Source organism: Malus domestica, chromosome 15 (assembly GCF_042453785.1).
Source record: "Malus domestica chromosome 15, GDT2T_hap1".
Classification (NCBI taxonomy): domain Eukaryota; kingdom Viridiplantae; phylum Streptophyta; class Magnoliopsida; order Rosales; family Rosaceae; genus Malus; species Malus domestica.
The window spans coordinates 14,513,887-14,526,563 of record NC_091675.1 but is presented as its reverse complement, the minus strand read 5'-3'; the positions used below and the strand labels follow the sequence as shown (position 1 = coordinate 14,526,563).

Below are 12,677 nucleotides of genomic sequence, written 5' to 3'. Positions count from 1 at the left end.
TTTATCACTTCACTCATAGGCACATGGCCCAAGCCTTGGCTGTCACATCCCGGCCCAGGGTCCACCACATCCCGGGCCCGCTCCACCACCATAGCACAATATTATTCGCTTTGGGCTTACCATTCCCTCACGGTTTTGTTTTTTGGAACTCACGAGCAACTTCCCAGTGGGTCACCCATCCTGGGAGTGCTCTGACCTCCTTCTCGCTTAACTTCGGAGTTCCGACGAAACCCGAAGCCAGTGAGCTCCCAAAAGGCCTCGTGCTAGGTAAGGATGAGAATATACATTTAAGGATCACTCCCTGGGTGATGTGGGATGTCACAATCCACCCTCATTATGGGACCCGACGTCCTCGTCGGCACACCATGACCAGGGTTAAGCTCTGATACCAATTTGTCACATCCCAACCCAGGGTCCACCACATCCCGGGCCCACTCCACCACCGTAGCACGATATTGTCCGTTTTGGGCTTACCATTCCCTCACGGTTTTGTTTTTGGGAACTCACGAGCAACTTCCTAGTGGGTCACCCATCCTGGGAGTGCTCTAACCTCCTTCTCGCTTAACTTCGGAGTTCCGATGGAACCCGAAGCCAGTGAGCTCCCAAAAGACCTCGTGCTAGGTAGGGATGGGAATATACATTTAAGGATCACTCCCTGGGTGATGTGGGATGTCACATTGACTGAAAAATGGTTTATTTTGCTTCAGGCTTCATTGCTGGGCTTTGGGCAAATTTGACTTGTTTTGGCGTCCTTAGGCTTCCCCTAATATTTAAGCCCAATGTTTAAATATTAACCCAAACAGATGTCATTAGTTTGATTTTGTAAGATGTTTTCTTGATGCAATATGACAAATATTTCTAAAATATGGGCGATGATTTTCAGACTCACACTCACTTATTATTTATTTATTTTTTTCTCTCTCTGGATTAACCTTTGAATTATGTAAAGTAAATTCAAAGAAAAAAAAAACTAGACTAAAGATAAGGAGAGTCCGAAAATCACTAACTTAAAATATTACAAACTTAATTCTGAACTAGATGTCACATATAGGAGGGCATCTAGTTAGCTTTTCCCTAGCTACTCCTACCCTATATATGTAATTGGGCTTTTATATAATTTGCAAGAGAGATTAGTGTTTCTAATAATTCAACACTAGTAAGGTTTAGGATTTAGGGGTGTTGCTAGAATTATTAAGGGAATTGGCAGTCTTTTGGGGACATGGTACCACGAGAAAATAATCGAGAAAGGATAAGAAGTTGAGTTAATTACATTTTAACGTAATATAATTATACAATTGGGGCTAATGAGCTTTCTTTCCTAGTCAAATTATTAAAGTTCGATGTGGTGTGAACTCAACAACTAATTCCCATTTGAAAAAAAAAATGGATACCTATGTATGTATAAACTTTGCTATATATTGAATTTGTTGCTGACAACAACAAAGTTAATGGATTATATATCCATGAGTGTTTTATTCTAGCAGGACTCAAAGTAAGAAATGGGTTTGGGCTTTTTATAATCCATGTCTACTATGTCCATTTTTTAATGGGGTGGGTACAGACATATCCATGGATACCCTCTTTTTCTTGGGGCTAAGAAAGCCTCAGATGCTTTGATAGTAATTAGGGTTTTCTAGTATAGTCCGTTTATAGGTAGGACTTTATTAGATTGGAGCCTATCATCACAAACCCTATACTCCCTATATAGTTCTTGTGATTAAGGTGCAATAGTGAGGAGAAGATTTCTGAGTTCTTTACGTGCAGATCATCATCTCATTCATCATGTAGAGCTTGTGTCTTAATGGTATGAGACGATAAGGGCTAACAATTACCTCAACTTTCTTCATATCCCACTCTATTCTCCACTTGGTGGCATGTTATGTTTGATCTACAACTTGGTGACAATGGTTATGACCCAACATTTAAAATTTACTTAGTGAAGCGCAAGCATACAAGTAAATCAATTGATGGATATAATTGAGTTGCACATCTTTAGCCAGATTCCATACAATTGTAAGATTATTAGGGTTAAGGGTTTTGAACCGTAGACACGGCCTACTTTGTTTAATTATTACAATTGGGGTGGAAAAGAAAATTAAAACTTGAACTTAATTATGATTGATGTAAAATTGTGATTAAGGGAATGTTTTTTTTTTTTTGCTACATACATATTATATGCAAAAAATTTAAGTTTAACTTATGTATTTGTATACTTAAAGTTTACTTTGCATAAACTCAACAAGCTTTGCATTTGCAAATTGCAAAAATTACATCATCAAATTTATATATATTTAGATACAAACACAAGAAGAAGATAAAAAACTTGACATCTCAATTACAATCACACAACTAGCACAAATCAAAACAATGAAAGTAGATGTAAAAGCAATCTTAAAAAAATTGATTGAAACTAATATAAAGCCTGCTGAATCAAAGCAGAATAATCTTGAACAAAACAGCATCACAATTTTCATGATAAGTTTTATATTTCTAGTTGTGCTAAATAATTGCCGGCCTAGTTTCATTAAAAAATAATTCTTCTTGCAGTTTTTTTTGTCTATTATATTAGACTATGCACTAAAATATACATATGCCACAAACTCTCCCTGGGCTACAGCCCATCATAATCTTTGGTGTGGCTACACCATTGTGTCCACTAAGATAATTTTTTCATTAAAATATATGTGATCTATATATGCTTAATGGAGAAATTTTTCAATGTGTTGGGACATGGTGGATGATTTTTTTTCTTTCTTTTCAAGTATCCAACTAGGAAATGCTATGATATCCAACACTTTAATTTTACGGAAAAAAAAGGGGGCAAATAAAATGCCTTTAAATTATGTATTTTGTATCCTTTAACAGATTAACTACTAGTCTCATTTGATAATTAAACTTTTGTAGACTCTTTCTTCGAGCTTGACCAATTAAATTAATATTAAATTAATTAACTTATATTATGACACTAGCTATGTGTGTCAAGTCGTGCTCCTGACACACTAAAAAATCACTCTAGCATGCCCTAATCCCTCGTTTTGAAAAATATTATACGTTTTCTGGTGATCAGAATTCAGCACCAAGGGCCAAGCTGCTATCTTATTATTTTGTGTCAAGTCATGCTTTACTTTCTCATGATGGTATCTTATTCAATATATATTCTTACAATCGAGTTGTATATGAAAAGATAAGCTGCTGGAAACAATTATTGGGAAAAGAAAGAGAATGGTATTGATCCTTTTCCTTTCCCAGAAAATTAATACAATTTTCTGTTCACATTGACAAATATTCATTCTTGAAGAAGCAAAGAACATATATACAAGTACAACTGAACCTTGCAAATTGCAAACTTTATTAATAACCCACTTTACCTATATAACTAGCGACTAAGATCACACTTGACCCATTATTACTACTAATCAATTTTTAATAATTTAAGAACCACAAGTAATGCTATGAAAACCAATTTTTTAGACCACACTTGCAAATCATGTGATGTGTCACCAATATGAAATAAGTACGTTAATACTTTAGTAATAATTAAACCATCACTCACTATGTCTCATGGCTTACAAAATATGGTTTATCAATGGTCTCCCTAGCTGGCATTACCCTTAAGACCCACATACTTTACTCATCCGAGAATTAATTATTCAGTTTTATATAGTCTCATAATTTTGTAGAGGCTAGCAAGAGAAGAAGCTAACATGAGAGGTAGGGAATTAAGGACATAATTTGTCATGACTGGTACCATTGTTTGTAGGTTATTTAATCATAAACTTGAGCTTAACGATAGTTAATGAATGTCTGTTTATAGTTCATATACCACATGAGGAAATTGTTTAATATACAAGAAAATACTCATTAATTACTAAATTGCAATAGTTTATAATAAACAAGCTTCTGAAGTTGTTTTAATTAAAGCTTTTATTCCAGAAGGTCACATTCTGTTTCTGCACTAAATCTTAATGGGAATAAGAGAGGAAAAAACATGATTCTAACAAACCCAATAATACCTGAGGTATATGAAATTGGTCATATTTAGTGTATATATATGGTGCCTTTATATACAAAGAAAGTAAAGAATTTTAGTGTTGACTTTTGTAAGTGAGTAGGCCTAGTATTAAAGGTCACTAAGAATTTAGAATTTTGTTAAAATTTTCATTAGGCAGTTGCTAATGGAATATCAGCGTACATCTTAATTAGTCATTATACTAATACCACTATCGACCTCGCTTTACTACTGTCAGCTCAAGCTATATGGAGGGTTTCGAACCCTACACTTAACCTGATCGTATCCATCACCTACCTGCCCCTCAGACTTAACCTAACGAGTGCAAGTGTTTAGCATTCATATTAAGTTATTAACAATGGCGGAGCTAGTTTCCATTGTTTGGGGTCCGCAGCAACTTCATACGAACTGTGGCTCCGCCCTGCGTATATGAATGGAGACCACTGTACGGTTATACCAGATGAATTTGAAAGAATCCTTGTATGATTAGAATCATGGTTCATGGGTTACCTAAAATAGCGTCATTGATTCTGCAGGCATAAATTCATAGTTCGTCTCCAAAAATCTATCAGACTCAATTATGATGGTGGCCACAAACGATGGCCAGAAATGTTTGTAGGTGGTACATATTCATATAGGCTTGCTGCATGAGTGGTTTTTATCAATGAAAATTTGACAATTCAATGTACTTTGGTATATTTTATGAGTTGACCCAGTAACATTCCCTCGTCGAGCCATCCAATCGCATAAACAATCACATAAATTTAATCATTAGGTCAAGCAGGGACTCATCAGTGACCTTAAAGGCAGGTTGCTGGCAACAATTTATGCAGAGTGATATTTTCTTTAAAAAAGAAAAAGAAAAGCACAGTGACCTTAACCCCTACACACCCTTGCTGTTTATAGACAAATTTTGTGTTCCTCAATATAGGTTTATTGCTGGCATTTATTTCTTGTGGTGGCCGTGTAGTGTTTAATTCTCTTTGTTGGTTGTGTGAACTTATCTTCAAATAGAAGAATTAGTCGCTAAAGTAAATGTACCGACTCATAGAATACAACTAATTCTAGTCTACCCATTTCATTTAAGACGTGAAATTTTTATCCTTTTTGAAATTGAGGTTACACAAAATAGGGCCCTAAAAGGATATACTTTTATATTAATCTTAAAATAAAAGTATTCTATACACAGTAACTATGTTCAATTTATTTTATATTGTACAAATTCCATTTATGTTTGTACTCCCGGGAAACATACAATACTCTACTCTATTTCATATTTCACAAATCGGGAGTAATTGAAAAAGCCAGACTCAGTACAATACGATATCCCATGGAATCCTGAATCTGATGCTAATAATATAATAATTGTACTAATCCACATATGTCTCTCTCCCATCAATCGAATCGGTAATAGTCCAAGAAATGGAAATTCCCCCATTTGGTTGATGATAAATGTGAAATGAAAAAGAAAAAAAGAAGAAAGATCGTTGTTGGGAATGAAATTATGTTATTTGGACTTCTTTTCACAAAAAATAGTGGTAAAATGAAATGGTTGAATAATTAAAAAATGAGATTATTCAGGAATAACCATTGAATGCTAAGATTACGCATTGAATTTATGGTAGTAGATCCATAATCAAAAGAATTTTTGTACATTCTCTTCGAGATCAAACATAGTAATTGAAGTTTCATTCACATATTATTTTATTTTTTAGTTATTGGGTGGGCTAAATAAAATAAATACTAAAAAAAAATTAGAGGATTCGTTGAGATTCTCAAATTTTGAAGATACTTTTTTGAATGAGCCAAGCCACTAGGATGAAACTAAAAGAGTTCCGCATTATTAACTATGTACCGCGCATATCACTTAGATGGGCTATAGAAAGTAACATATAGGAGGAAATGAAGAAATAGAATATGAAAAAAATTTAGAAGGAAATGAAACTCCTGCAACAGTTCTCTGTTCACCAATAAAATTTCGCAATAATTTCCGTTCAGATATGTTGCTTGTGATGGTGATCTTCACTTGAAAATTCTTACTGGTTTTAGTAGATTGAGCTGCCGAAAGCACATACGTATGGCACTAAGATGCTTACATTTTGATAGAAAGTAAACGTGGAAATTATAATCCAAGAAAAGAGAGAAATTAAGAAGTGGGAATATGTAAATGTGCTTTTGTGCACTTAAGACATGCAGCAAACATAACTAAGCGTTTGATTTTATTTTATTTTTAAAAAGGGGGACAACTGGTGGTAAGCCACGGTTATCCACATCTCCCAGGGGCTGGGAAGATTCACAGAAATATTTCAGCCTCCCCTTAGCCACAAGTCTAGCTTCCACACCAGCAGCGTTTGATTAACGAAGGAAAGAATCTTGGAGGAGAGAGAAAGAGTACTTTTGGGTGACATGTTTGGTTTTAGGTACGTTAAAAGAAAACAAAAAAGAAAGAAGGAAAGAGATTCTCCAAAATGATGGGGCATTTGAATTGGGAGCCTAGATGGCATTTTTGGCCTTCTGCCTCCAAATTAGGGCAACACAGTGGCCATTGCAAACTGTGACAAGGCAATCGGGTTTTTAACTTCAAATAGTCTACTTTGATTCTCACTTAGCATCCCACACATTTCTCCAACCAAAAGTTTGGAGAAACCGTAACACTACTAGAATTATGGCTATAGGACATCAATGTTTGCACACTATTTTCAATTGGTGACTATAGATAGAAAGATAAAACTCTTAAGGTGAAGAATCATCAATTTCCACTTCTAATAAAATAGGTAATTCTATATAAAATTAAATAAATACAGAATATATTTTGGTATCTATCTCTCCACCTTTGTTTAGATTAAGGTTTTTCTTTTTCTTAGTGAAAAGATCGAGTTCAGTTTGTAAGTAATCACTCAGCTGCCTCGAGTTAATCCATGATTATATAGGAGAGGAGTACCGAAAATTTGAGATTATCATACAATCATACACTCACCTTTTAAGTTGGGATTGATTAACTACATAAAACTTATAATTTAAGTGAATATAAAATTGTAAATGTTAGAATTATGAGTTAAAGATTGATAACACGACGTATACTTGATGGTCAAGTTTGTTAACATGATGGCGTATTTTTGTTCTCAATATAGTTGGGTTATTGTGCACTCTTTATATGTATCAATTTTTTCTTTGTAAATATAAAAATGAGAGTTTTAACAAAACACTCCCGGTACTGTTCACTTTAACGAAAAATAACATTTTTACTCTAAAAAGTCATTTCTGGTACTATTCACTTATAACACCTTTTTGTCCTTTTGATTAAAACTCAAAGTTTTCAAGCTCTTTTTATTAGTTTTTCTTATAAAAATTTGGAGTTCACAATGATATATTTGGAGTGGGAATATATTCAAGTGAAACTTTAAAGGTCGGAGTTTTTTTTAAGTGAAACTTTAAAGGTCAATTTTTTTTAAGCTTTTCTTCTTGTTTGGTTGTTTATGAGAACCGCTCTTGATTATATAATGAAGGTTATATTTGTAACTCTTTTTACTTATTGTTTAATAACTTGTAAATTTATAATCAGTGAGTTCTAAAACTTGTTTTGCTTTAAGTTATTACTTTCTAGCATCAATATATACGTTGTCTCACTTAAAAAAAAGGATTTTTTATTTATTTATAAATTTCGCACATATGCCACAAAATATGAAAGACGATCCTATCTTATTGTAATTTTTGAAAAAAAGTTGCAGTATCAATTAATTTTCAGTTAACAGAATAAACCGTCCCCATATTTTTCATCAAGACCGTCAAGTTAATTGACTTCAAATGAAAAGGCATCACAGCATAATCTGCATAGAGGTATTTTCCCCAAAACTATGTATTGATATTCCAATACAAGTGAAGATGTCCCATTTTGGGGAGGAGAATTGAGATCAAATTGGAGCAGCACGGTGCCACGTGTTCGTGTTCCAACAACAAAACATTATTCCAATCATATCCTCATATCATATAAAGTTGACACGTGGCTAAGGGAGGAAACACACCCTGATCCACACCTAGCATTTAGAAGTGTCAATCTTCAAGTTAATTACTTTGGATCACATACATTTAGTCATTTATATACTCCTTGAATCCAACATTTAATCATTTATATACTCCTTGAATCCAACATAATCATTTTGTGATGATGATGATGATGATGATGATGATGATGTGATGTATATATTAGCGCTAGAGGAGGTGGGGCTGATTAATTTCTCGACCGATATTTTTCGAGCAATATTGGCATGCATTCTATATTCTCTATGGCCAATCACAATTTCACGAATGATCCAATACATCTAAGAAAGCATTAAAATCAGACGGCTATGAAGTCTCCATGGAAATATCAGTAGGATCAATATTAATTTTCACAAAGAGATTCTCCATTATCAAGGGTATATATTTGCTTTACCCTTCCAAAAATATACATCATTCTAAAATTATACATATTGGTTGACCATGTGATTGATACTAATCATGCGGAACAACTTAGACAGTAGAGTATGCAGTTATTAAAGCGGTTTATATCAATTATATAATATTATGTGGATAACAACTATACACAAAATAATAATAATATATTATTAACATGAGATATCAATGTAGCAACATACAATAGATGCAATATAAAAATTTTCTCACTCATCATCACCACCATCTACTGTGTGTTTTATTCAGTAAGTAATAGTCCTTGTAACTAGGATGTTCTCTCTCTCTCTCTCTCTCTCTCTCTCTCTCTCTCTCTCTCTCTCTCTCTCTCTCTCATGAGGTGGGTGATGAGGAGGTTGTTGTGGTTTATGGTAGTTATTACTAAATAACATAAATAGAGATGTCCCGCTAAAATTACAACTTTTACCACTGTGCCTGCCTACCATGTGTATATATATGGAAGCCCAATTCAATCTCATTGTGAATACGCTCCCTTATTTTTTTCCTCCCACTCACTCACTACCTTTGTGAGCTAAAGTGTTCTCTTTAGCTCCTCAACTCTCCAACTCTTTGCCTCTCCCTACATTTGAACAAAAGAAAACCACCTAACCCTCATTTCCCACATTGGATAAGTACACCCTCTCTCTCTCTCTCTCTCTCTCTCTCTCTCTCTCTCTCTACTTCCCATTATTCTCTCTCTAAAATTTCAGCCTAATCTCATTCATTCATGGGTAACCCTAATTAGGTTTTCTTCTTTACTAGTAAAAGTAGTACTACCTGAAGCTTATATATAACTACTGATCATATATGGACTTTCTGAAAGAATTGGAAGGAAAGCGAGTTCATGATCCTTTTGCAGCAAACATGGCAACTAAACCTACAGCAAAGCGCATATGGGTTCTGGGGCCCATCATCGTCGGAGCTGGTCCTTCTGGCTTAGCAGTTGCTGCTTGTCTTAAAGAAAAAGGTATTCCAAGCTTGATCCTTGAAAGGGCTAACTGCATAGCTTCGTTATGGCAGCTCAAGACCTACGACCGTCTCCGGCTTCATCTACCCAAGAAATTCTGTGAGCTCATACTCATGCCATTCCCTTCAGATTTTCCCACTTACCCAACAAAGCAGCAGTTTGTGGGTTACCTAAATGCTTACGCGGAAAATTTTGATTTGAAGCCTGCTTTCAACAGGACAGTGGTGAGTGCAAGGTATGATAGTAGATGTGAGCATTGGTTTGTTAATACTTTGGGATTGAAAAATGAGGAGACTGAGTATGTTTGTCAATGGCTAATTGTTGCCACTGGTGAAAATGCTGAGGAAGTTGTACCACAATTTGAAGGGGTGAGTGAGTTTGGTGGGCCTATCGTCCACACTAGCTCTTACAAGAGTGGTGAGTTGTTTAGGGGAAAGAAGGTTTTGGTGGTTGGATCTGGTAATTCAGGCATGGAGGTTAGTTTGGATCTATGCAACTACAATGCACGCCCTTCCCTAGTCGTAAAAGATTCGGTGAGCATACTCAACTCAGAACCCAATTTTTGTTTTTGGTTTTTTGTTTTCCCTTGAATATGATCGATTTATTTCATCATTTATGGAGGAATACAGCTATAGTGGTAGAGCAGTTGCCCCACACAAAAGTTACGAGAATCTAATTCGAACTCTCCTCCATTCTTGATATGGTTTCATTTCAATGCTTCTAGTTTTTCTCTAATTACTTTAAAAAGTAATGTTAGAGTCCATTTCATAGTGCCTCCGACTAGATATTTTAGAATAACTAATAAATTTGAGAGCTTACACTTTTGATGAAAGAAGTTGTTAATTACTATAACAATCGGGAAATGCTAAGGAGACTCTCTAAAAAATAAGACTTTCTAAAAAATGAGACATTCCATAGACACTCTGCCACCTCATATATTTGGCACAATATTTTATAATATTAGCACGAAAATTAAAGTTAAAATGTGAGGTGGCAAATAGTCCATAGTCCCACTTTTAGAGAGTCTCCTTAACATTTCTCTAAGCAATCTATTAATAGAAGTACTTTAAATTTTTTTTTTTTTAACACACATGCTTATGTTTTGGAAGATTAGTGGTAGATGTTCACCAAGCTAGCAATAGCTTGGCATGTACTCTAGAGCCAATATAGTAAACGAAGACTCAAAACAAAAGTTGCTTCATTCTTCTCTTTACTTTCTTGAAATTCGTTTGCATGCGCAAACATTGGTCAGAAACACAAAATCTTATGCCATATATGTATAAAAAAAAAATCTATGTGCTAGCTTTCCCATACATAGAACGGTATTCTTTTGCAGAGAGTCGGCCAGTGGTATACACGTTTACTACAGAAACTAAACTAGAATATATACATTGAAGAAGAAAAACTCCACGCACAAGTTATCATGCATCTTCCGGTCCTTTTTTTGAATGCTTTTAGAAAACCCTTTTGTTGCCGAGCTTAATCAAATTAGCTAGAGTACTGTATTTTTCCATTTGCAACTAAGTCCGAATCCTTGTTTCTGTAATTTATCGGATGTATAAGGTAAAAACCTTTTATTTATTAATTTTCTTTAAACATACAATTCTAAATTTGTTTTGTTTTGCAGGTGCACATCTTGCCGCAAGAGATACTGGGAATATCAACTTTTGGATTGTCCATGTGGTTGCTCAAGTGGCTCCCCATGCGCTTTGTGGATCATCTTTTGCTTCTTGTTGCACGCTTCATGCTCGGAGACACTGCTCGGTTTGGAATCTACCGCCCTGAGCGTGGCCCTCTTGAGCTCAAGAGCATGACTGGCAAGACACCTGTTTTGGACATTGGCACCCTTGCTAAGATCAAAACTGGCCACATCAAGGTACTTAATAATACAATTAATTAAGTTAATCACGTCATCGTATCATCACGTCACTTTCCATTATGCATAAATTTAAATTAAATATGACTAATTACCAGAATAAATCATGTAGGTTTGCAAGGCAGTAAAGCAACTAAAGCATCAAGCTGTGGAGTTTATAGATGGAAGAGTAGAGAATTTCGATGCCATCATTTATGCAACGGGCTACAGAAGTAATGTAATGTCTTGGTTGAAGGTATGTATCATCATCAGGAATTGGTTCAAGTTATCAAAAATCAAATCATAATTACTAAAGAAAAAATCAAATATCGATGACATTATTAAAAAAACTGATCAATTTTGTTATGTAGAGACCACTTTATTTGATTAATTAATTAACAAATCTTATTTATTCATGAATGTAGGTATATGGAAATATATAATTGATGAAATTTTGTTGTGTTGTGATCAGGAAACTAGCATGTTTTCTGAAAAAGATGGGTTGCCTCGGAAGCCATTCCCGAACGGATGGAAAGGGGAATGTGGGTTGTACTCAGTGGGGTTTACACAACGTGGTCTGCTGGGTGCATCTCTTGATGCAAGGAGAATTGCAGAGGATATTGAGCATAGCTGGAAAGCTGAGGCCACGCATTTCATGGCTTTCACTACTTGTGCACTGCCACCGCCACCACCACCACAACCTGCTGCTTCAATTAATTAAGTAAAACTACCTGCGTGCATATTTTATACTACTCATGATGAAGAATATCAAGATTATAAGAAAAGAAACAAGTGAATGATCACTTTATGCAGCTGACATTGGAGGGAATAGGGTGGGGGAAAAGGTGAGATTTTCCAATCATTCAATTATTATAGTAAAGACGAAGGGATGGCCGATGTAACAAAAGTTTAATGCTTCTTTTGGCCTTTGGGAGGAGGAGAAACTTTACCTATCATGGATGGCGTAGTTCTCATCATCAATGTGTACGTACACATCTTGTAAATTACCACTTTTTACTTTAGTTTGCTAGATAGGATTATATTAGGAGGATTACTGTTTAATTAATTAAGAAAGGGCTTGGGGTTTTTTAGATTTGGTTTTCTAGGGTTCATAATTTTTAGTAACTGATTTTATGATATGGTGGTGTGAAATGTGAAGTATAAAGTATAAAGTGCATTTTAATGTTAATATTTGTGATTGGTGTATATAGAATATATATATATATATGATATTCCATTAAGACTCGTATAATTCTATCTATAATTTTTGGATATGTGTTTTCTTATATACATAATTAGTGTAGCTCTTTGATGTCACGCTCTCAAACTCAAGGCCAAACTGTTCTTAAATGTGGCACTAGAATTTGTGGTGCGAGGTCTTACACCTGAAAACTGTT

General features: G+C 34.9%; 1 protein-coding gene across 1 annotated transcript; it reads left to right on the top strand.

Annotated features, from left to right (window-relative positions):
* The first annotated feature begins 8,769 nt into the window (after window positions 1-8,769).
* On the top strand, window positions 8,770-12,469 carry LOC103400512 (indole-3-pyruvate monooxygenase YUCCA2-like). Its single transcript, XM_008339168.4, has 4 exons — window positions 8,770-9,958; window positions 11,053-11,301; window positions 11,414-11,536; window positions 11,753-12,469. Exons 1-4 carry the CDS (start codon window positions 9,266-9,268, stop codon window positions 11,999-12,001), a joined length of 1,314 nt encoding a protein of 437 aa, XP_008337390.3. The 5' UTR covers window positions 8,770-9,265; the 3' UTR covers window positions 12,002-12,469.
* Window positions 12,470-12,677: the final 208 nt, after the last annotated feature.

Coding starts and splice junctions, on each gene's coding strand:
- LOC103400512 (XM_008339168.4), top strand. CDS start 9,266: ATGGACTTTCTGAAAGAATTGGAAGGAAAGCGAGTTCATGATCCTTTT. Junction 9,959..11,052: donor CCCTAGTCGTAAAAGATTCG/GTGAGCATACTC, acceptor TTTGTTTTGCAG/GTGCACATCTTGCCGCAAGA. Junction 11,302..11,413: donor TCAAAACTGGCCACATCAAG/GTACTTAATAAT, acceptor TAAATCATGTAG/GTTTGCAAGGCAGTAAAGCA.